Source organism: Mustela lutreola, chromosome 8 (assembly GCF_030435805.1).
Source record: "Mustela lutreola isolate mMusLut2 chromosome 8, mMusLut2.pri, whole genome shotgun sequence".
NCBI classification, from domain to species: Eukaryota; Metazoa; Chordata; class Mammalia; order Carnivora; family Mustelidae; genus Mustela; species Mustela lutreola.
The window spans coordinates 136,917,540-136,942,296 of NC_081297.1; the positions used below are offsets into that span (position 1 = coordinate 136,917,540).

The 24,757-nt window shown below is 46.9% G+C and overlaps 1 protein-coding gene across 3 annotated transcripts in view; it reads left to right on the forward strand.

Annotated features, from left to right (window-relative positions):
- The window catches only part of ABTB3 (ankyrin repeat and BTB domain containing 3), a 288,735-nt gene that overhangs the window by 167,173 nt on the left and 96,805 nt on the right, over positions 1-24,757 (forward strand). For all 3 annotated transcript variants that reach the window (XM_059186771.1, XM_059186772.1, XM_059186770.1), the window contains exon 3: positions 12,106-12,310. In XM_059186771.1, coding sequence (XP_059042754.1) covers positions 12,106-12,310 — 205 coding nt within the window. The remainder of the gene's footprint in view (positions 1-12,105; positions 12,311-24,757) is intronic.

A 24,757-nucleotide genomic window follows, 5' to 3' on the forward strand; every position in this document is an offset into this window, starting at 1 on the left:
GCAGGGAGTCTGCTTGAGATTCTCTCCTTCTGCCCCCTCTCCCCTCAAATAAATAAATCTTCAAAAAAATTTTTTTCAATACCCCAAAGGCCTTTTTCCCCTTAATGTTTTTTGTTTTTTAACAAAAGTTTCACAGAGATATAATTTATAGACAGTTCACCTCTTTAAAGTGTACAATTCAGCGGTTTTTAGTTATTTAGTTTTTAGTTACTTACTAAGGTGTAGCAACTATCAACCACCATCGATTGTCATCACCCCAACACAAAACATGATAGTGATTAGCTGTCATTACTCTTCCCCCTCTACCTAACCATACTCTATTTTACTCATTTCTTTTTTTTTTTTTAATTGTTAATCTCTCCCTACTGGAATATATTTACACAGAGAGTAGAGATAATTCGCTTTATTGATGTAACCCCAATGCCAAGAACACTGCCCAGCACATAGCATGCCCTCAAGAAATGTGAAGAGAAGGGGAAAGACAGGGAGAGAGAAAGCACAGAAAGGTGGAGATAAGGGAAGGATTGTCGAAAGATTGGGTGTCTCGAGTTTGAGCAGTGATCTGAAACCCTTCTGCATCCCTGATTCAGGACTGTGTCCTCGGAGTCTGGCCAACCAGAAGAAAATAAAACTGAATTTACTTATGTTCAGTTGATTATCAAATTGCTTGAAGGTGTTTTCCTCATGAGACCTGAGCATTGATCTTAGAAACGATGGATTATGTTGAAGCATGAATCGGTGTGGCATTCTGGAAAATTCTGAACCATAGAAAGAAATCAGGGTCCAGAAGACAACATGTGCCTCTTCCCAAAGCAAGTCCCTATACACACAGGATACACAGCATCCTCCATTTAGCACATTGCGCCCCCCTCTGGAAAGGGAAGTCACAGCCGATGTAGGCTGTGGCTGGCCCTCTGGTCTTTAAGGAGCTACTTTCTGGCACCTGAATTTGGAAATTGCACCTCCATTCTCATCAAACCCAGAAGTCACAAGATGCTGCTCATCACAGGGTCAGGGTCTTCCAGCTCCCCGTCCGCTATATAATCATTCTTCAACTTTTGGGTGCCATGGACCCCTTTGACAGTCTGGTAAAGCCTATGGACCTTGCCTCAGAATAATATTTTTAAATGCATGAAATACGTGCACACATTTACAAAGGAAACCAATTATATTAAAAGTCAGTTACTGCAATATTTTTATAAAAATTGTGATGTAGCCATTCTGTACTTTTTAGCAGCACATTATATAATAAGATCTAGTAGCAGCTTCGATGACCCCATTATTTGGAGGTAGTGATATGTGTGAATGATATTTTGAAATATTTCCAACAATTGGAAAGGGATAAGAAAATGTCTGTACTTTAATAGTTTCCCACGGATTTGGGATATGGAGGGCCAAGCAGCACCTCCGGGGGTGGGGGACATTGCTCGAAGAAGAAATGCCACACTGTTTGGGACTTTCCGAATTTCTGAGACATGCCCTTGACCCTGGAAATGCAGAATCTGGCTACAGGGTTGGATCATGTCTGCATGGGCAGAACCTGGGAAGAGCTTCATCACCAGCTCTCCGCTGGGGTCTCCAGGGTTTGTCCTAGGATAACCTTAAGGGTCCCTCTTTGAGTCTAACACCTGGGCTGGGGCTCTGCTTAACTCCGGCTCTCCACAAAGAAAAGATTTGCTTAATAAATCTGTACTTCGCCAAAGCAGGCAGGCTGCAGCAGCAGCTAGCCGCAGAAATTGTCTTTAAGGTCAATTTGCTCTGTATATTAGACGCTGTCATCCTCACTGATGTTGACTTTCACATATGAATTGTCGGCACACAAATGGGTGCTGCTAATTACAGAGGGGTTCTGTACCTTCATTAAGTCGCCCATAGAAGGTATGTGCGCAAGCACATTGACAAGCTGCCTCGGCAACCAGAGGTAATAAAATCACCCGCTTTTCTGATCTGACTGTAATTTAGAGCGGCTTGCTCTGTGGTCTGAATCAATACGAGCCTTGCTCTCTCTGTGTACCTAGAGAGCTGTTCTTCATATTCAAAGATTACTCTATCAGTGTGGCTTGTAGAAACTACTGTTATTCTGCAAAGGTGAGCTGGAGCGAGTCTGTTCCCAGATATCCCTGCTCTTCTGGAATCAGGCTGTGTGGGGGTCAAGGGCAGAGCGCCTACCCTTGGCCTTCTCCATAGTCAGTAATGATCGGCAGCAGCTGGTGTTACAGGACCAGGGGACTAGGATAAATCCACACGAGCTGTTTCCAGTGTAATCGCTGTTGTCCACACTGGCGGGAAGGGACGCTAGAGGAGGATGAACGATTTGTCTAAGGTCCACCGCACCCACGAGCTGCAGGAGTTGGGACTGAGTGCGGTTCTTAAGGCGGAGCTTCCACGCTTCACCACAAGACTGCTGTCCCTCGGGGAGAACCCCGGCAGATGTTTCTACATGTTACAGGTGCAGTGAGAGCTGTGTTCCTTCCAGCTCTGGGGATCGGTAGCTTGCTCTGTTGAATGCATCATAAATGTTCTTCTCTCAACAGACCTGGAGATGCAGAAAGTCACAAAGGATATCCCCTGGAAGGGGGCCACCCTAGGCCCGAGACCTCTCCCTATAACCCCGCCCGTATCCTCAGGGCATCACATTTTGATCTGAACTTGATCACCCAAGATGTTCAAAGCACTTACCTTTGTCCGGCCTGCTGTGGCTTGGGGTGAAGATAAATCCGCTCATTCTGGAGCACCTACTGTGTGCCAGGTGCCTTCGGTAGATGAAAGGTATTCCCATTTCACAGATAAGAAAACTGAAATTTGGAAGGAGAAAGGTTTTGCCCAAGGCCATGCAGCTAGTAAATTGCAGAGTCATAATTCGAAACCCAGTTGGTTTTTTGTTTTTTTTTTTTTCCCGGCCTTACTATGCTGTGTCCGGTTCAGCTTTGCCTTGTGAGCCCCTAACACAGCACCCCTGACTTGGGAGATAATCTCAAGAGGGGAACATGCAGCGAGTTGGTCTCCGAAACAAGATCGGAAGAAAATGCCACCGGGGAGGAGAACTCTTAATGACAGTCCAGTCAAATATTAAATATTCTATAGAACCAGACTTTGATTTCAGAGACCTGGAACTGAGCCCATGTATGCCTTAACTGTTGGAGTGCGAAGCTAAATTAGGATGCCACTCAGCCCCCAAACTGACACAGGCTGGCCTTTTTTTTTTTTTTTTTTTTAAACTCTGAGCCCTAGGAAATTTGCACAGTGACACGCTGAACTTCACAGCTGACCTAGAGACTGGTGAGCAGTCCCTTCAGGCTCTCTTTCCCTGAACCAGTGAGCACATCTAGGGGAATCGGGTCTGCCCAGGCTCTCCCACTGAGGCCACAGAAGAAGCAGAGGCCCCAGCTTGAGGCTCACTTTTGAACCAACTTGACTGTCCTTTGGGTTCCACTCAGTCCCACACTCGTGTCCTCTGAGGTCTTGTCTCGGCTCCTCTGCCTGACATGCCAGCCCTATCCACAAGCTCCCAGTTGAAACCCCATCCAGCAGTCACTAATTGTAGTGTTTGCGTTCTGTGGGTTAAAGGGGGAAAAAAATGAAAGCCTCATCCTAAAATGCCTCTTCCTATTCACACTACTTTTCACACTCAACTGTGAACTTGTTGCTCCCATTCAATGAGGCAGACAAAAGGGTGCCATTAATTTACAACAGTGAGTAAAAAGCTTTCTGGGTTGTGTCTCCTCGGTGTCCCCAGAAAGAAAAAAAGAAACTTAATCCTTATGGCTTGGACAAAAGGGTCTCTCTCCTTGTTTGGAATGGAGTTGGGCTCTTTGCTGAGTCCTGCCTCCAGCCCCTGGGGTGCACCTGTGTCCCTCTCTGATGGCAAAGTGGCCACTAGCCTCTTGATATTTTTCTAATATTGCACTCTACCACAGAGCCTTTGCACTTGCTGCCCCTTCTGCCTAGAAAGCTCTTCCCCTGGTATTTACAGGGCTCCTCTGTCACTTTATTCAGACCTCTGCTTCACTCTCCCCTCCTCAGAGAGGCCCTCCTGTGACCACCCCACTCACCCTTACCCCACCACTCTTTATACAGTCTTCCTGCTTCAATCTTCTTCATCCCGCACTTATCACCACCTGACATACCATATGTTTATTTATATACTGTCTGTCCACCCCACCAAGACTATAAACCCACGACAGCTGAGAGGGTTGTGTTTTTTTGTTTTGTTTTTTAAGATTTTATTTATTAATTTGACAGACAGAGATCAGAGAAGCAGGCAGAGAGAGAGGAGGAAGCAGGCTCCCTGCTGAGCAGAGAGCCCAACTCGAGGCTCTATACCAGGACCCTGGGATCATGACCTGAGCCAAAGGCAGAGGCTTTAACCCACTGAGCCACGCAGGCGCCCTGGGTTGGGATAATGGGATAATGGGATAATGGTTGGCACATGCAGGACTCAGTAAATATTTGATGAATGAATGAATGAATGAATGGTAGGTTTCCTGCTCAATCCAGGGTTCAGTCTTCCATTGTCCCTAATGACTTGGATTACACGTGGTCTTTCCATTCTTTCTTTATCAAGGAAGGGGTTTTGGTGGGGAAATTTAAACAGCAGTTTGTGATGCTGGAGAACACCTCTGTTTTCTCACCTGTGCTGTGTGGTATAAGTCAAGTGACTCAGTCACTATGATCCCTGGTGTTCCCATCTATGACAAGAGGGTGATGATCCTTGCTCCCCCAGGGTTGTAGGAGGTTTTGAAAACATACTGTAGTAAGTGGCAGCTGACTGTAGATGAGGGAAGGAGATGAAGTTGCTGCCTCAGCTGCTGTCTTTTGGGCAGAAGGAGCCACCGTTGGAATGTGTAGCCCTTTGTCCCAGACGATTGTAGCTGGCAGGCAGGGGGCGACTTAGTGGGAGCTGCTCTGACAACCAGAGTCTGGCAGGTTAGAGCAGCATTTCTGAAGGGCGGGATAGGAGATGATCGTAGGTGATACACACAACACTTCTTATTTTTAATTGCCATGAATTTTTCATGAGCACTAGAAAAATATTGGTTTTCCATTTATGGCACTGATATGAAGTTTCCTTTTAAAATGAGTGAAAGAATGAGCCAATTTAAAGAAAAATATTAAGTAGATAAATTGTACCTGCAGCCCACAGATAATGAGAGAAGACCTGGTGGTGATTCCCAGGTGGCCGACATTTGGGAAACCAGTTATTAGCAAATTCTATAAGGTTTCTGGAACCAGCTCCATCTGCTGAAACATAAAGCCGCTAGTGACAAGTGGATTTGTAGTTTGGGGTTCACAAAAGCTGAAGGGTGAAGCAGTGGATAGCACATACATAGAGTGGGGTTTGAGATGGAGCTAGGGATTGCAGAACCCCTGTGCCAAATCTATATTCTGTGGCCAGCCCTCCTGAGAGATGTCCTTAGGGCCTCTGATTAAGAACAGGGCTGATGATGATGATGCTGGTGAAGATTTGCTGATGGTGATGATGGTGGTGGTGATGGTGGTGGTGATGAAGATGATGATGGTAATGATGGTGGTGATGATGGTAATGATGATGGTGGTGGTATGATGTTGTTGATGAAGATGATGATGGTGATGAAGATGGTGGTCATGAAGATGATGATGATTATGATGGTGACAGTGGTGATGATGGTGATAGTGAGATGATAGTAGTGATAATGATGGTGATAATGGTGGTGGTGGTGGTGGTGATGATGGTGATGAGAAAAAGAAATAGGGCTGAATATTTATTAAGCACTTAGGATATACTAGACTCCCGTGTGTTTTAAGTGACTTATATGCATGACTTCTTTTAATATTACAAGGTAGGTACTATTATTATCCATCCAACAAATCCATTAGGTGATAAAAATCTCCATTTACAGAGAGGTTAAATAATGCACCCAAAGTCACACAGCTAGTTAGTGGCAGATTGGAGGCTCAGACTTAGGCAGCATGTTTCTGACCACCACACACACACACACACACACACACACACACACACACTCTGCCCCTCCAGGAACAGGACAGCAAATGGGGCACAGCCTCTCCCCTTTGAGGCTCAGTGGGGGAAGCAGACATGAAACATGACAGAATCAAGCAAGTAGCATATTAGACTTTATTAGCAGGTATTGTGGGTAAAAAGGGGAAGAGGAGATTCTGACTGGGAGCATCCTGGAGGGCTGCATGGGAGAAGTAGCACTTGATCACAGCCTTAGAGGTCCTCAGTAGTTGGGAGAATGAGGGAAAAGGCACTCCAAGGTGAGAAAACAGGAGCAAAAGCAGGAAACCTGGAAGTTTAGGTTTAGCTGAACAATGCTGCAAGGAGGTAGTTAGCCCAACCACGGTCAAAGGTGTCCCAGCATCTTGCGGAATGGGCCCAAATCATGGACCTTCTCTTCTTCACTCCCTTGTGAGTTTTCTTATTCTGAGCTTTTTTTTTTTTTTTTTTTTTTTTAAGATTTATTTACTTATAAGCAATGGGGGGAAAGGAGCAGGGGAGAGAGAGAATCTCAAGCAGATTCTACTCTGAGCACAGAGCCCAATGTGGGGCCCAATCCCACAACTCTAAGATCGTGACTTGAGCCAAAATCAAGAGTTGAATGTTCAACTGACTGAGCCACCCGGGTTCCCCTGTCCTGAGCTTTTATACTAGAGCTTAGAGAAAGACAGATGGAAAGATGATACTCTAGTCTGACATGGATGGAAGGTACAAGAAAGAAAACATATCAGCCTAGTAAGCTTATTATTCTGATAACGCCAAGTAGCTGTAATTCACAATTCAGAAACTACAAACAAGATGGAAGGGAATACCACCCACAGTCCCACTAGGGAGAGAAAGCCTTAGTCAACATTTGGGGGCTTGTTGGGGGAGGCGTGGTTTTCATATTGACTTTATGCAAAGTTTTTAAATAATGTAATCCTGATCTCACAGTATGCAATTGTGAGTTTCGCTTTTTTTCTACTTGCCATTTTAACAAGAGGATTTTTTTTCGTAGTATTACAGATCAGTGCAAACCTTTTTAATGACTGCACAAGTTTTTTATTTTATCACATGGATATACAAGAATTTATTTAACCATGCTGTTATTTTTAAATATATATTTCTTTGTTAAATTTTGGATCCCATAAATTAGGATTGGATGAAAATCCTTGTGCGTAAGGATTTTTGCTGCATTTTGGATCCTAACATTGGGAAGGATTCCCAGAAACAGAATTACTGAACTGAGGGTAAGAAGCATTAACACCTTGGCTACATAATGCCAGATTGGACTTGGAGCTGACCACGGCTGCCCTGGGCTATCTCTTTAAAAAAAAAAAAAAAGAAAGAAAACGGTAGGGGGTAGGGTGGAGAGCACAGGCTTTAGAGTCAGATGGACCCAGGTTGGACTTTTGTCTGTGCCTCAATTTCCTTATCTGTAAAATAAGATATCTCAGCCTTGACATTATTGACATTTGGGGCTCGATTCTTTGCTGTGGGGACCGTTTGTAGGATGGTTAGCAGCAGCTCTAACCTCCACCCACAGGATGCCAGTAGCGGGGCCCTTGGACATGACAACCCAAAATGGCTCCAAGCTTTGCCAAGTGTCCTCTGGCAGGCAGAATCCCCTCGGCTGCAGATCGCTACTATTAAACTGATTACTATCATGAGTGTTTTGCAGAACACAAGAGGATTAGGAACAGTGCACGCAAGGTGCTGACTCAGGTTTGTGGCACAGTGTAGGGGCTCCTGTCACTACTGTTCGTAATAATATGACAGTGACATTTCCCATGGCTGGATGCTACAGAGATCACACCCAGGAGAACACAGTGGGTCAGCTCGGAGGCCACACCCGGCTCTAGGAGTCTCTCGGTCTTTGGTTCTTTGGCCAAAAGCATCCAACGGTTTCCCTGTCTGCTCCCTCCAGCGGTCAGCGTGCCTCCTACTACTTAGGAACAGAATTACCTCTCAGATTTTCCTGATGGGAGGCTTTCTCCCCTCACTGTTTCCCCACCACACACACACCCCTGCTGTTTGCAACTCATCTTTCCTCCTGGAGGGCTGTGGAGGCTGTGCTGAGTCTGTTACTGGTGAGCCCAGGTCCTTCTCCCTGCAAATCCCTGGGGGTGAGGGAGAGCCCCTCAGACCCTGCCACCGACATGCAAACTCAGCGGAAACCCAGCACCTCTGCGAAGTTCACCCCGCGATTTTCAAGTCTCCCCAGATGGCGTCTCATGTGTAGCCCTCCCTTCTTCCTGCCCTGCTGGGGCTCAGCCTGTGCTCTTGGCCTCCCGTGAATCTTCATAAAACCTCACCCCTTCCCCCCACCCGTGGCTGGGGCCACCGTTGAGGACCCTGACATCACAGCCAGGGGCAGAACTGGGAAGTGTGCAGTTCCTTCCAGAGCTACTGGCCATTGGCCCTGTCTGCCATGGCCTCTGTGGCTTGTCCCCACCCCACACCCACGGAGGATGTGGTTATTGACAGGTGCCGGTTACAGATGGGCTGAGCCTTGCTGTGCAGACTCTGGGGGTGGCCAAGCCAGCCATGACCTCGGGAGCTCCTGATGGGCTCTTGATGCCACCAAAGAATGAAGACCTCCTTGTCTCCTGCTCTCCTGAGGCAGAGAGCTCCAGAGACTGGGCTTCAGCAGCCACCACCCCCTCCTGCAGACGGTTCGGACGCTGAGACCCCTTAGCCAGAAGCTCCGCTCTGCCAGCAGAGGCAGACCCATCTCCTGAGCCCCCCACCCTGAAATCCACAATGGCATATATTTGGGGAGACTGGGGATTTAGGCCTCAAACTCTTCACCAGAGTTTTTCAAAGGCCACACCCTGACATAGATCCTAGAAGAAACGGGGATGTACTGGCTAAGAACATGAGCCCTGGCAGCCTCGTTGGAGTGGCAGCCTGCTACTTCCTGTGCGACACTTGGGCCATTTGTCTCTTCCCTTGATTTTCTCATCTCTGAAGTGGGTTTATGTCCCCTCTGGCTCTTAGATAATTAAACTGGAAAATGTATAAATGGCCTGAGGCGTGTCAGGTTCTCCATATATTGTGGTTTCTGCTCCTGCTGCCACTACCCTCTACTTCATGTCCTCCTCATCAGAAGATGCACAGCATCATCATTGTGTCTAGTCCCAGTCCAGACCTGCCATCTTGTTCTTCCCAGGCTCCTTCTCTACATTCGCCGGTCAGGCTCTTTCCCAGGGGTTGGAGCTGCCTCTTATGAGACTGACTGATAGGACTGGCCAGAGGCAGGTTTCTGGCTTCCTTTTTCTCTTCCCTCCATGCTTCTAAAAGATGTAGAGAGAACAGGGAAGAAGCAGCAACTAAGGACCTAAGTGGACCCCCAGACAGACACCTGGAGTGTGCAGCTTTGTAGCGTAAGTTCCGAAAAGATCAACTCTAGCACAAAGCAAGTTAGGCGCTGGGTCAGGACACCGGCAGGACTGTCCCCACACTTCCCAGGCACCCAACCTCCAGGTCTCACCATCCAGAGAGACGGGTGAACCGGCGGGACCTGAGCCTAAGAGGGCAGCTAATTTCATGCCCACAGCATGCCAAGCCCTTCCTCGTTTTGTCCTGAACCCTCATAACCACCAGACGGAGGCAGCTTATTACCCGAGGCTGAGTGACTTACTGTTTTGTGCACCGATGAGCGGCAGAGCTGGGATTTGAACTCCCTCTTGACTGTGAGTGCTGGTTCTCCAGTTTTCCATCTGCAGGTCCCCTGGGGGTCTTTCCAGGCTGCCCACCTCTCACAGAGAATTTCCTTCTCTGTTTCTTTTTTGGAGTTTCTTGGGCATACGTTCCCGCCTTTGGGAAATGGAGAGAGAAGGGTCAGGCTCTGAGCGAGGCATGGTAAGAGGCAGAGGGGTACAGGGTTGCCACCCTCGCTGTTCTCTGTCCAGCCCCTGCATCTGCTTGCTGTCCTGATATCAAGCTTGGTAGGTTGCATCCTGGCTCATTTGTCCTGTTAAGGCCTCAGGACTCTGACAACAAGGAAGTTTCCTTTCTTCTGAAAAGTCCTCTCTCAGAAATAGTGGCCACTTGGAATCTTGTCTCCAGAAGGACATCTACACTCAGTGTGTAAGAGCTCTGTGATTGATTAACCATGTCTGCCTTGGACGTGGACTAGAAAGGGGAATATTTGCTATTTCTGCCCTTCTGGCCCAACCTTCAGACTAGAAAATGGACTTTGGGCCTTTGGAGGAGAAACTCATGCCTCTCATTGAGCCTCACATTCTTGGGTTTGGGTTTGAGGTCAGAGTGTCATGTTAAAAGGTACGGGTGGATGGCAGAGAAGTGGTGGTCTCCGCAGGCCTGGTATCAGCTGGGCAGAGAAAGATGGGGAGTTGGGGGGACAGTCTCCCTCCCCGACCAGGGGCTGCCTGGGTGGGGAAGAGAGCAGTAAATTCCAGCCAGAATTAATGTTTCGGTCTTGAGCCTGAAGACCGAATTCCGTCTTCTTCAAGGTCTTTTCTCCTAAGGCCTTCAACTGATTAGATGAGGCCCACCAACATCTTGGAAGAGAGTCTGCTTTTCCCAAAATCTACTGATTTAAAGGTTAAAATTTAATGTGAAAAATACCTTCACAGCAACCTATAGGCTAGTGTTTAACCAAATAACTGGGCACCATAGCCTCATCCCATTGACCCATGAAATTAGTCATTACAGTACCTCAGATGAGTGTTATCTGGAGTGTGCTACGCATTCCACTGGACAAGTGGAACAGGGCAGCACACTGAATAACATTGGTCAGGGAGTGATCCTTTTAAATCCAATTTTAATTCTATTTGCTTCAAGAAGAAACACTCATTTGGGATGAGCCCCTAACACTTCTCTAACACGTGTCATTTAGAACAACAACAAAATTGGACCAGAATTCAGCTATGAATTAATTATACTGGGGGCACCTGGATGGTTCAGTTGGTTAAGCATCTGCTTTTGGCTCAGGTCATGAACTCAGGGTTCTGGGATCGAGCCCCACGTCAGGCTCCCCATTCAGGCAAATATTCCCCTTTCTAGTCCAGCAGGGATCTTGCCTCTCCCTCTCCTCCCCACTCATGCTCTCTGTCACTCTTTCTGTCTCTCTCTCTCTCCGATAAATAAAATCTTTTTAAAAATGAATTATACTATTTTGTTTCCATCAAATTAACTTTTATAGTGATCTTCTGTTTATGACAAGTGATACTGATCTTCCCTTTATGATAAGTGACAGAACATTTCCTTTTTTAGATACCCATACTTAAAAAAAAAAAAATCTAAAGGAATCCATCTAAAATTAAGTAAGTCATGGCACAGGTGGGACTTGGATACAGCTGTACTCATGAAGGTAGCATACAAACAACCAAGTTTGGGAAATGCCATCTTAGCCTAGAAAAGTGAGGGCTTCCAGGTCCAGCCAGCCTCCCCACAGGAAGGTCCTCCCTGTGCGGCCAACCTGGGGGTATACATTTGGTTTGATGAAGAGAAGGCTGGTTTCCTTTGGAGAAAGCAGGAGAAAGACTAGAGCGTATCCCAGGTTTGCTAGTGCAGAGTAAAGTAAGACAGAGCCCCTGTCCTCAAGGAGAATGGCTCAGCATGGACATTCTGGAGGCAGACTGCGTGGGTTCAAATCCTGACTCTGCAACTTATGGCTGCTGCATTACCTTGAGAAATTATTTGACCTCTTTCCTCATCCATGAAATGGGTTTACAAAGATACCTACTTTAGGGAGATGAACTGGGGTACTTAGAACTGTACCGATACACAAGTGTCGTTTAAGACAGTTGCTGCCATTGGGAAGGACCCACAAGGAAATGGCAGCCCTAACACAGCCTCTACCTGCTGTGCTAAGAAAGTACAGTGTGATACACACGCGGGGGAGTGGGGAGATTCCAGGAGGATTGCCTGGAGAAACCAATATATCCGCTGATACCTGGACGGTCAGTAGGCGTTAGCCTGGAGAAGAGGAGAGAGAGAATGTTCTGGATAAAGGGAATAGCCTATGTGCAGTCTCAGAGGCCCCAGAGGACCACTGCAGTTGAATGAGGGAGTCCCAGCATCGGAAACTCTGCAGAGGTCTTCAGCACATCTCTGCACGTCATGGCTGCCTGAAGGATCTGAAATCTTACCTCTGTCCGCAGGTGACCTGGTGTCGCGAGCAATGCACCACCTGCAGCCCCTCAATGCCAAGCACCACGGCAACGGCACTCCCCTGCACCACAAGCAGGGGGCGCTCTACTGGGAGCCCGAGGCGCTGTACACCCTTTGCTATTTCATGCACTGCCCGCAAATGGAATGGGAGAATCCCAACGTGGAGCCTTCCAAAGTCAACCTCCAGGTGGAAAGGTAAGACTGGCCTTGGCTCCAGATGGCCAAAGAGAGGAGCTTCCTTCCGGCCGCCGCCGCCTTGCGGTGGGTGGGTACTTCACCCAGGGTGGCACGGGGTGTGGGAGAGGAGCGATGCTGGCGGTCAGAACTACACATTTCCCAGAAACTCACTGGAGGGGTCCAGGTGGGAACTTTGTGCCACGACGGGGTGTCTGAGACCCAGGTGGGGTGTTTGAAATGGGCCGCTTAGGGTTGATGCTGAGCAGGATATAAACGGCCCGGGTCAGGAAGGTGGTTCTGCAGATTGCAAAAGGGTAAGGGTCTCTGCTGTGCTGGGTGGCGTCCTTGTGAAGGCAGCTACGGGAGATGCCAGCTCCTTGCGGGGAGGTGGCTTCATTTTTTCCTGGCTGCCCTGGGGACTCCCATGGGGAACCATAAACACCTGCTCAGCAGAAGTGGCACCCGAGGGTACACGGGAGACTGGGCTTGCTCAAGCAGAGTCCTCCAGGGAAAGGGAGGAAGGGAAGGCTTCCTGGAAGAGGACACTCCCTCTGACCCAGCTTCTGTCCCTCCCTAGCGCAGTCCCTCCACTTTCCCGTGCCTCAGCTTCCCCATCTGTAAACCAGCAGCTGAACTCAGCACTTCCCAGCTCCCCTTCTATCTGGAAGACTCCCTCTCAGGGGCAGGTTGTCAGAAACCAGACTGCCTGGGGGCATCCCTCTTCCCCTGGGAGTCCATCTCCCCACAATGCCTCACAGATCAGTCCCTTTTACTCCAGCTGCTCTAGCATCGACCCATTTATCGGAAGACTGGTTAAGAGAGTGGGCTCTGGGATCCAGACTTCTGGCTTGAAATCCTGACTCTTCCAATTAAATGTCGGAAAAGGGCAAGGGCCTTGGGAAAGCACCTTAACCTCTCTGTGCCTCAGTTTCTTCATCTGCACAATAGGACTATGAAAGTAAATCCTGCATAGGGCTGTCGGAAGGCTGAGTGACGCAAACAGCAGCCAGCACACAGTAAGTGTTTGCGCTGGTTGCTGTCATCGTAGACACTAACTGCACATAAGCAAACAGCTCCCAGTTTGGTCTCAATGCGGTTTTCTCTTCTCTGCTAAATGGTTCCAAGCAGTTTTGAGATGCTCCCTGGTTGTTGTGCTGCTACAGGGACGGACTGGGGCTTAACTGGGCTCCCTTCTAAACCCACATTCTCCTGGCTTTCATTTCCGAGAAGAGAATGGAGAATGAGTTAGAAAAAGTTGCTAAGGTTTTTATTCTTGTTTTGTTTTTAAGAACCTGAGCGTGAGGATTTCAGTCCCGCCTGGAGGTTGCTTCATCAGGCCTCCCGCTATCTAGGTGAAACCGTGGGTGCCCCGTACAGGTTCTCATGTGCCGAACACACCCACCTTGGAGAAGGGGCCAAATGCTCATTGTCCCTGGGCAGATTAGGACCTCAGCCCGAGACACCAGGAGTGCCCCTCCCTGCGAGCATGCCCTAGCGCTGAGGGAACGGAAGCCAGCAGCCTCGGCCCCTGGACTATCTAGCTCTTTGGCCCCCAGCCCCCAACAGCCTGTGCAACAGTGTCTCTGACTCACCCCCACCAATGTGCGCATGACCCCCAGGGGTCCCCTCTCCATCCCCAGCCAAGCGGTGCTGGGATCCAGAATCTTCTGGGATCCTCTGAGATCCAGAATCTTCTCATCCTGCTCAGCCTCAGCTTCCCCATCAAGTCTCACACACCCAGACTGGTTCTTCTTCTCATAGTACCTTATTCTTTTCTGGGTAACACTTACCACAGCTTCCTGAGGGCAGAGAACACATCTGTTTTGGTGGCCACTCTCCACCTAATGCCAAGTGTCACTTCACATCTGGTGCCTAGTGAGGAGTCAGTAAGTATTTGCATAAAGATTGGGCAAACAATTGATCTGGCTGCCTGTGGAACATTGCCATTTGGGTGTGTTCACGGGCTACCTCAAATCTGAGGTTGCCCTCTTTGCTGTCAAACCATCTGTTCATTCTCTCTCCCTCATCCCTAAGAATGGCGTCACCACCAACCCGGTCACCCCTGTCAGAAAACTGGGCCTCGCCCCACACTCCTTCCTCTCCCTCACTCCCTCCTACAGCTAATGGTCAGCAGATCTTACCGATGCTGCTTCTAAGTCGTCTCTCTAATTGCGGCCGCTGTGTGGTCAGGCACCTTGTTCCATCTTGCTTCTGTTACCGCATCTGATTTCTAAATGGTCTCCCCAAATGTGAGGCTTCATACTCTCTGAGCAGCTCCATCCTCCTCATGACTGAAACTTCTAGAATGTGGATCTCATCATGTGATGGACTCCTTGCCCCCCACTCAACACAGGGGCATCTGATTTCTAAATGGTCTCCCCAAATGTGAGGCTTCATACTCTCTGAGCAGCTCCATCCTCCTCATGACTGAAACTTCTAGAATGTGGATCTCTTCATGTGATGGACTCCTTGCCCCCCACTCAACACAGGGGCACAACCTATTACATCTTCTATCATGCAGCATCCATCTTCCTTTCTGGAATTCCTTTCAGGGTTCGGAGTGTAGCTGGAGTAGCTGTCAGTCTGAGGAGACCATCAGAGGCCTCCAGACTTTCTGAAACAAGACGTAAAGACACATGGGCTTTGAGGGAGAGCAGAGTAAGGAGAACAGGGCCCCAGATATGTTGGGATCAGTTCTGACTTGATTTTTCCCATATTCTTTGATTGATTTTTCAGGGTTCAGAACAAAATGCAAAGTAGACCTTGTCATTTTTCAGTTGTGTTCACTTTGGCTCTCCAGAAAGAGTGTGGATTTGGGAGTGAGACTGACCTTTGGCTTTATATCCCAGCCCTGCTTCTTCTAGCTCTGAGACCTTGAAAAAGCCATTCCTCCTCACAAAACCTCTTTACCTCAACTGTACACTGAGAGTGAGACCAGCCTCACGGGAATGCTATAAGCAGTGAATTCAATATGGCAGCTAAGCCACCAGTGCCATGCCTGCCACGAGAGCAGTTCTCCTTCTCCCCAGAAGAGTAACTGGGTGGCTCTAAAATGCTGTTATTGTTGTCCCTACAGAAGCCCATCTGTGTGTGTGTTCCTTCTAGACAAAAAGCTATTCCTCCCATTCCCTGATGGAATAGGCATTGGCGTTTAGCATCTGAAATCACACATGGAAGGGCTTCAGAGGGAGAGGACTTCTGTTTTCAGTCAACTGCTTATACCAGCTCCCTACCAAAACCTCTGAACAAGAATTTTCCAGTGGGAGGTGGACTCTAATTTGGAGTTGTTTATCTCTTTCTTTCTGTCTCCTCACCCCCAAAATCAAAAACATTTTCTTAACTCTTTGTTTTTATTCTGTAGGGTCATGGTGCTTATATGGTTTTTCTCTAGACTATATTCTTCAGGAAAGGGGCTGAATATCATTTGCTTTTGTTCATGCCCAGCCGAAAGTCTGGAAACATTTGTGGACTGAAATCTGGATTGTTTTGTGCCTCAAATCGTCTCTGCTTGTCAGAAAAGCCTTCTTCCCTGGCTGGAGTATTTGGAAGTAGGCCTACCGGCACCATTTTACCCTTTCATGTGGGCCCAGCTCGAGGATTACTACATTTGTTTTGGATAGTTTCATTTTTCATTGTGGGATTTTGAAGATGCTCGGTGCCAGTGAGAAATGTCTGCAGTTCAAGTTTTCCCAGAGCTTTGGCTACTAGTTCTTGAGCTTCTAAAATCTTGCAGAGCAGTTCTTTGGGTCTCTGGAAGCATATACTGGGACCAGGTCCTGTAAAGAGCGAGAGCTCCAGAGTGACACAGATAGGCATGAGCTAGACCACATGGAGTAGAGACTGAGACTAAAAGTCTGGACTTGCAATCCTGTTCAAGTCAGGTGTTTGCAAATTCAACATGGAGAAGAGAGAGGAGGAACATTCTTTATCAAGGAGAGTCTGATCTTTGATATCACTGAATTTTGTAGGTGCCAAAGGCAGGCCACTGGAGATTTATAATGCTCTCTTGCATATGCCTCCAGGAAGAGAGGAACTTCACAGTCCATTGGAAGGAATAAATTGTTATTAATTATGGTACCCAGCATTGACTCCAGCCCATTCTGCTGGTTTGTGACTTAATTTTTTTTCATTCCTTAATTCCATTTATAATAAAGCTCCTTGAGGGCAGTCTACCTCTTATATGTTTTTCTAGAGCCCAACATAGTATTTTGGCACATTATACATTACACATCCTTAACAAGTATTTGCTAAGTTAGTTAAAAATGAATACAAACAATGTCATCAGCAAAGCCTGTTTTGTTTTGGAGCATCAGATGTTTTACAAAGAAATCTAAGCTCAAATGCCATCCTTATTTCTGACTTTCATTTATTCTAAGAAATTTCTAGGAAAGAGGTAATTCTACATATGTTTTTCCTAGGACAGAACCTTCAATAGTCTAAACTAAATATCAAAATAAACACATATCATAATATCAGTCAATCAATAAAATCTTTTAGGTACTTCAGAATGACTTCATATGACTTTAGTCATATATTTCTACTTAAAAACACTCAGATTTTCTAAGATTTATGATTAGGCAATATTTACTTTATTATATATTTATGTGTAAACATATATGTATGATTAGGCAATATTTATTTTGTAAGTTTTATGTCAGGCAGCATTTATTTTAGTAATGACAAATGTAAACATTGATTTTGATAGTAGAAGCTATATGAAACTGCTGGTTTTAAATAGAATCATCTTCAGTCTGTGATAAGATTTTCCTCCCCTATATCATTACTGGAAATATCAGTGATTCCTAGATGTGCTTGGCCATGGATGACTTCAGCAATGACCATAAAAAGAAAAAATAATAGGATAAATTGGACTATATTGTTGCCTGAGGTAGCTGGTCATGCCTGAGAAGATCAGAGATCGTTTTACCCACAAGACTACACAATTGGGTAGGTCTATCCTCCCCCAGGGGCACCAAAAGCAAACAAAAACACATACCTGGGCAGTGGCAGCTCTTGTGCCTTTTGCAAGCAGAGCTGTATAAACAGATGTGGTACACTCTCTACCAGGGACAGCTGAACCAAAACATGAGTATACAATCAACAGTCACCAGCTGTTGGGGAGAAATGAAACAAATCCTAACAATCAGAAGAATTTACACTTGAAGAAACAGAGCTAATAAAGCAAACATAACAGACATTAGAAGTTAAATGATACCCAAATACATCTTCCAAGACAATTACTCTGTCAAAAAATCCCTACAACACATCAGTTCTGGATGCTTTTTCATCTGTGGCATAGGTAAAGGTGATAGTCAAGTGTTAACATACACCAATGGACATACTCAGGGTTATACAAAATTTCCAGCATGCTATTATAACTCTTCCTTGTTCCTTTGCCCTAAGGAGTGCATATCAGAATACAAATGGGAAGAGGTATCCTTAACACAAACAGTACTACTAGTAAAAATGCTTATTGCAAAGGTTAAACCTACTATGATGGCTTGAAACAGAAAGAAGACCTCTGGGAGGCCCAGTGTCAGTAGATGGTTGCCAGATCCTTTCCCCTTCTGCATGAGAATTGGATCTTGGGTTAATTCTCTAGCTCTGTTCTCCTGGAAACATGATAAAAATTGCAGCATCGACTGTGTTACCAAGAAGCATGCTTATGGTCAGAGTAACTCTAGATTGATAAATTTGATCTGGCCTGCTAGTGCTGTAAATACTTGATAAATATCCAGAGCTCTGGGCTTCCCTGAATCCACTGGCTCTTGTTACTGTCAGTGTCCTTGCAGGAACCTTGGAAACTATATCTGTGGAGTTGCTACAAGAGATATTGGGGTTCACAAACAGGATAGTTCTCACAGTCCCTCAAGTGTATCTCATTTTCTTTTTTTTTTTTTTAAAGATTTTATTTATTTTATTTGACAGAGATTACAAGTAGGCAGAGAGGCAGGCAGAAAGAGAGAGAGAGAGAGAGAGGAGGAAGCAGGCTCCCTGCTGAGCAGAGAGCCTGATGCGGGACTCGATCCTAGGACCCTGAGATCATGACCTGAGCCGAAGGCAGCGGCTTAACCCACTGAGCCACCCAGGCGCCCCGTGTATCTCATTTTCTTGCACCTGCATGTCACCTGGGCAAGATAGCTCAAGGATGGCTGGCTATAAGGACTCCCACCAAAGGAACATCTGATGCTACCCTGCTGGGTCAAGTGTGGCCTATGATAGTCCCATGAGTCTAAAAGTTTAATAGAGCTTAAAAAGACTTCTGGTGGATGATGAAGCCAGAGAACCAGGCTTCAGGGCTGCACAACCTAGAACTGTGTCCAAATTACACCTTAAGACTGCTCTAGCAAAGACCTCACAGCCACCAGGGCTGGGCACAGACACGGACTTCACACCACCAATGCTAGGCATTGGACACTCCTAGCAGGACCGCTACACCATTACCCATGAAAGCTGAATGTCTCTACCAACACCCTAGTCAACTTCACGTTCCACCTATATCACACCACTTGCTTCCAAATCAATGGAGCCCAGGGCGCATACCTGTACTTTGGCTGCAAGGGAGTCTGGGAAGGTGAATTACTACCTTGTTGAACCATGGACTAATAATATGGGAAATTCTCCAGACACAGTAAAGTCATCAGTGGTTCTGAGAAGTCAAAAATTTGACGGAGGTGCACTACACTCTTTTAATTTACTTGTTTTTAATATAAGCAACATACAAGTGAAGCACTTGTACAGTTCAGGACTTTTGACCATTGTTAGCCACACATCTCAAACTGATGCGCGTATACACCACAGCTGAGAACCAAAACACCACCTCAACATAAGGACTCTTTAGACTAACACGCTGGGAACCCGGATAGGAAGGAGAAGGAGGGAGGAGGACTATTCCTGGCATCCTCAACAGGGATGCAGAATGCCTTTTCCCAGGGGAAGAACGCTACTTCCTCATCGTCAAGCCCCGTCATCATGTCTGGCACAAAAGACCCATCCTATGTACAGCCCAGTGCTGGAGGGTCCTGGAGAAATCCAGAGCCAACAGATGCTTGTGAACATGCTAGAATGAGGGGACCACAGCTGCAAGGCTGTACATGGGCCTTGGTGGATTGGCCTGGAATCCCAACCACCATATAAACAATGGGGAAATGCATGTTGAATTCTAAACAATTAACTTGAGGAACAAAGTTCTAAAACCTGATCCATTCATAACTTGAGCATGGCTGCAATTTACTTCATCTGGCCAAGGGAAAAACAACTCTAATCCCACTATTTTTCAAGCTGTGGGTTACAGCTCATTAATGGGCCATTAAATCAGTGCAGTGCAGAGATTGGCAAACTATACCCCACAGGCCAAATCTGGCCCACTGCCTGTTTTTATAAAGTTTTATTGGAACACAGCCATACCTATTTGTTGACATATTATTTGTGGCTGCTTTTGCACTTGATTAGCTGTGTCAGAAACCAAATGGCTCACAAAGCAGAAAATACTCCTTGGCCCTTTCTAGTAAAAGTTTTCTGACCCCTGATGTTGTGAATTATAACCTAAATTTTTAAAAAATGAACTAAAATTGAACAGAAAAAAATCCAAGTAGTCTTCATGAGGTAAGGTAAAGATGTTTTGTGAAACTTCTTCTTTTTTCCCCACTATATTAACTTAACTGGACATGATTAATTTGTCCAAGGTCATGTAGCTAAAATTGCAGAATTAGTGTCTGAACCCTTAGAGTCAGGCTCTGGTCTGTGCTCACATTCATTAGGCTGTTCTGCTATTGGTGGGCTATGGTTTCAAAAGAAACAATAATGTTTGAAAGCCTCACTCCTAATCCCTAGAATATGTTTAAGAATCTTCATGATTGTTTATAGGATATGAAACTAATAAGTACATGTATCAAATAAAATGTGGTAATTCCAAAAAAAAAAATCAAGAAAGAAGACAATTTGAATCACCCATAAGCACTGTGATCATATAGGGCATATATTCTGTCTGTATCAAAGTTTTTTGGTTGTTTCACCAAATAAGGACCATGCAGTTTTGTTGATCCATGTCACTGAGTAGCCTTCAAAAGCACGATTTTTCGAGGGACCATTCCATCATTGGGCATTTAAAGTCAAGAGAGATTTGAGACCAGGCATATTGAACATGTTCCATGATGAAGGTGAAACTGAGCCCTAGCAGGATGTGTGGACTTGTCTGGGGTCATAAGTGCACTTGTAGTGGTTTTGCAGGGAAGTACCCCAGGGTATTTGCACAGGCTTTGCCTTCTTCCTGGAACACTGCCTCCTTTCTACCTCTCTAGCAACTGGCTTAGTCTGTTCATCCTTCAGGACTGATTATAGGCTTCACCTCTTCGAGGAACCCTTCCCTACCACCTCAGGCTATACTAAATGTTGAGGGCCTAGCTCAGGGTATCACATATAGTAAGCACTCAATAAATGCTTACAGAACTAAACAGAGCTGGGTCTGAAACCTGTGTGTTCCAACACAGAGAGCGCTCAGCTTGGCACCTGTTACACCGTTCATGTGCTCCAGGGCTCTTTTCCTCAGCTGTAAATAAATAATAGTTCCTACTTCATGGAGCTGTTTCAGTGACCAGTGAATCAACTTATGCAAGTGCCATATGCATTCACTGACACATAGGAGATGATACATAAATGGTAGGAATTATTACGCCCTTAATTCAGGTTGACGCCTTCTTCTATATGTTCATATATATAAAGCACTTCAAATCCAGCACACATTAGGTGCTTTATAGATAATGGCCATTGTTATTCTCATTGTCATGGTTCTTGGAACCTGAACACACACTGTAGCAGGACTTCTCAGACTGTAATCTGGAATGTGCATCTGAATCCCCTGGGATCTCATTAAAATGCAGATTCTATTCATAGGTCGGGGGAGGGGCCCCAAGACGTTTCCTTTCTAACAAGCTCCCAGGTGAGATGATGCTGCTGGTCCACGGGCCACACCGTGAATAACAAGACACGTGAATAACAAGAATAGTTTTTTGTGGGTTTGTCATTCCTTTCACCAACTGACTCCAACCCCCATGTTTAAGTTACATAAGGGCAAGAAATAAGATTTTAGGGTGACTTTTGTCTCTCTGGGAGAGCTTCGCACATAATAGACTTTGGGGGCTGGATTGAGCCTCCTGAGAGGCTGGAGCTCCATGTCATTTGATGAAATGAACAGATCCCAGAGGTCAGACCTGGCCAGCCTGCAGAAGTAGGGAGCTCCAACAGCCAAGGGGAGACACAGAGTGTCTGAATATAATGATCATCGTCAGCCTAACAAGGTGTCTCGTCTAAAGTAGCTCAGGGAAAGCAAGTTAGCGAGAAGCGTGCAAGGCAAAGGTGATGCGGGATTTCACAGGTGTCCTGTCTGGAGAGAGGCAGCAGGGCAAATCTGAATGCTCACTGTGTTGAACACGTCCAGCCTCCAGGCCTTGTCAAATGGCTTTGACTCGGGAGGTCTTTTTTCCCAGCCAAGGGGCAGAGATTGCACCTGGCTTCAGGTAACAAGCCGAGAGGCTGAAGTTCAAGAACAGCTGCCTTCTGTCCCAACACGCAGGGTTAGTCTGATCAGAGGCATGCACTGCCCTTGATCGTTGGACTATCCAGGTCTTCTCTGAATCCCGGTTAAAGGGCTGCCGTGGCGGTCTGGTCTTGTCCGACACAGCCACTCTTCATTTAATGGGAAAAGGAAGGCAAACCTTACCTTCGTGCACAGAGACTGAGAAACTAGCACTACTCTGTCCTGTATGGTAACCACCAGCCCTGTGGGGCTGTTTGAATGGAGATGAATGCAAATTAGGGACACCTGCATGGCTTAGTGGGTTAAGTGTCCAACTCTTGATCTCAGCTCAAGTCTTGATCTCAGTGTCGTGAGTTCAAGCCCTGCATTGAGTTCCATGATGAGCATGGAGCCTACTTTAAAAAATAAATTAATTAATAATAATAATAATAATAAATGAATGAGCAAGTAAAAATTGAACAGAACTAAAGCCTCGGTTCCTCAGTACCACTGTCCTTATTTCAAATGCTCAATAGCTACGTGAGGCCCGTGGTTCCTCTTTTGGAGAGCACATGATAGGATGTTTCCATGATCACAGAAACTTCTATTGGACAGCGCTGAACCAGAGGCTCAATGCAGGTAGCACCCCCTCCCTCCTTTAGAAAAACAGCCCATGAAAATCAGTGCTCCCAAAGCAATACACAAGCGAGGAGTCATTGTAAGGACTAGGGACCAGCTCACCTGCCAAAGCATATTCCATGTCCCCGTGTTTTGACGATCTTAGAGCCCAATATTTCAAAGCAACCATCATCATCATCACCCCCAAATTTTGCAAGGTGTTTGTAACATGCAGTTCTCCCTTCTGAGTGCATCAGCTCACTGAACCCTTCCCAAGGACTCTAGGAGTGTATTAGCACCACCTTACATGACTGCTGTCTCCCCCTTCCCGGGCGGAATGCCAGGCTCAGAGAGGTTGTATAGCTTGCCCATGTTGCACAGCTAGTGGGGGGCAGAGTGGGATGCAGCACAGCCCAGTGTTTGCTCTCCCAACTGTGTGCTGTGCCGTGGGACTTGGAAGGACCGTCGGGCTTCAGAGGGAGGGTACGGGGTCCCTCTCAAGGTCAAAAACCTGAAAATCTCCAACCAGGAATGTTCTTGCTTTAATATGCTTCCCCCTCCCCTGTTTTTTTCCTTCTAGTATTTTCCCTGGCTTAGGCCTCCATAAATATTGCTAAAAAATGGAAGGATGATAATCAAATCACTTCATCTGATTAGACAGCAGTTAAACCTCTTTGAGAAACACGCTCATCTCCTGGAACAAGTTTCTAACAGCATAGAACCTACCTCTTCAATCTTCACCACGATGCTCCTTGAACTTTTCCTTTCTTATTTAATTTTTAAAACTTGTTTATCACTTGTTTTATTTATGATTGAACTTCTTATTCCGGTGTTCATTCTTTATTCATTATTCAGCGAACGTGAATTGAGTGCCTGAACATAGTGAGAGCTGGTGTCGATCGAATCTTCTGTGTGCATTGCAAATAGTTTGCGCTGATTAACTCATTTGTCCCTTGGGATAACCTCAGGATGATAGGCCTTTCTAGAGGGGGAAGATGAGGCAGAGAGGTCCCAGGGCTCTGGAGTGGCTGCCGGCTCCAGAGCTCCCTCCTATTACACGCTGCTGCTGTGTGCCAGGCCTCCTGCCGGGGATGGGGGACCTGGGGATCTTGCATGGTTCCTGCCCTGTGCAGCTCATTTATCAGCAGAGAAAGAAAGGGCGAAGGGTCAGAAGGGGCACGCAGATAAACCGCCGCAGGGGATCCGGGAAGCGGGTTTGGAGGCGGACGGATACATGGATAAGGTCAGGCAAGCCAGGTGGGAAGAACCACTAGCCAAGGCTCTGAGGTAGGAAGTCTCCCATGGGCCGTAGACCGGCGAGTGCGACGGCAGCAGAGGCCAGGCTGACCTTCAGCTGGATCACACAGGTGCAGCTGTTTGGCCAGCTGTTAAAATGCTGAAATGCCTCCCTGTGGGTTGGTAAAGAACTGCTGGCCCAGATCCCCGCCCCCCACCCCCCCACCCCACCCCACCCCACCCCACCCCTCACGTCCCTGCCATCCAGCACCTGCAGCAAGGCCTCCGGGTCCACAGCACTGGGGGGGGGGGAGACTGCCTGCCTCAAGACCACAGGATGTACATGTGTCGGAGACTTACCCAGGTTACATACTTAGGATATCATTGCTGAGTTGAAAGTGTATGGGAGGGGCGCCTCGGTGGCTCACACGCTTCAGCAACTGCCTTGGGCTCAGGTCATGATCCCAGGGTCCTGAGGTCAAGTCCCTCCTTAGGCTCCCTGCTCAGTGGGGAGTCTGCTTCTCCCTCTCCCTGTGCTGCTCCTCCTGCTTGTGCGCTCTTACTGTGAAATAAATAAATGCAATCTTAAATTTAAAAAAAAAAAAAAAAGGAAAGAAAATGTATGGGAGAAAATTCTACCCTACAGATGTTGTTGGGCCCTTGGTTGGATGAAGGTTTGAACAAAGGGAGAAACCTAAGCTAAACGCAGGTCACCTGCTCATTCTTCGAGACAGCTGCATCTTCACTGCTGCTGTGAACTCTTTGCTGCCCCCCCCCCGCCCCTGCCCACTGCCCCCAGCAGGAAGGGCCTCCCCCGTTCTCTGTGAAGTCCCCCATGGCAAATGTTAACAACACTTGGAGCCATCATGGGTCAGGCCCTAGTATGAGCGGACTTTGGGTCACTCTGAGATGCTGTTGCTCTGCCTAGTTTCCGATGAGGAGGGAGGCTGAGAGAATTTCAAGGACTTGCCCAAGGTCACCCAGATAAGCCTGTGAGTGGCCGGGCTGGAGGTCAGGCCCAAACTCTGCGAATCCAGAGCCTGTGTGCTCCCAGCCGCCTCCTGCATAGCCGCAGCCGTTGCTGTGTTTCCATTTGC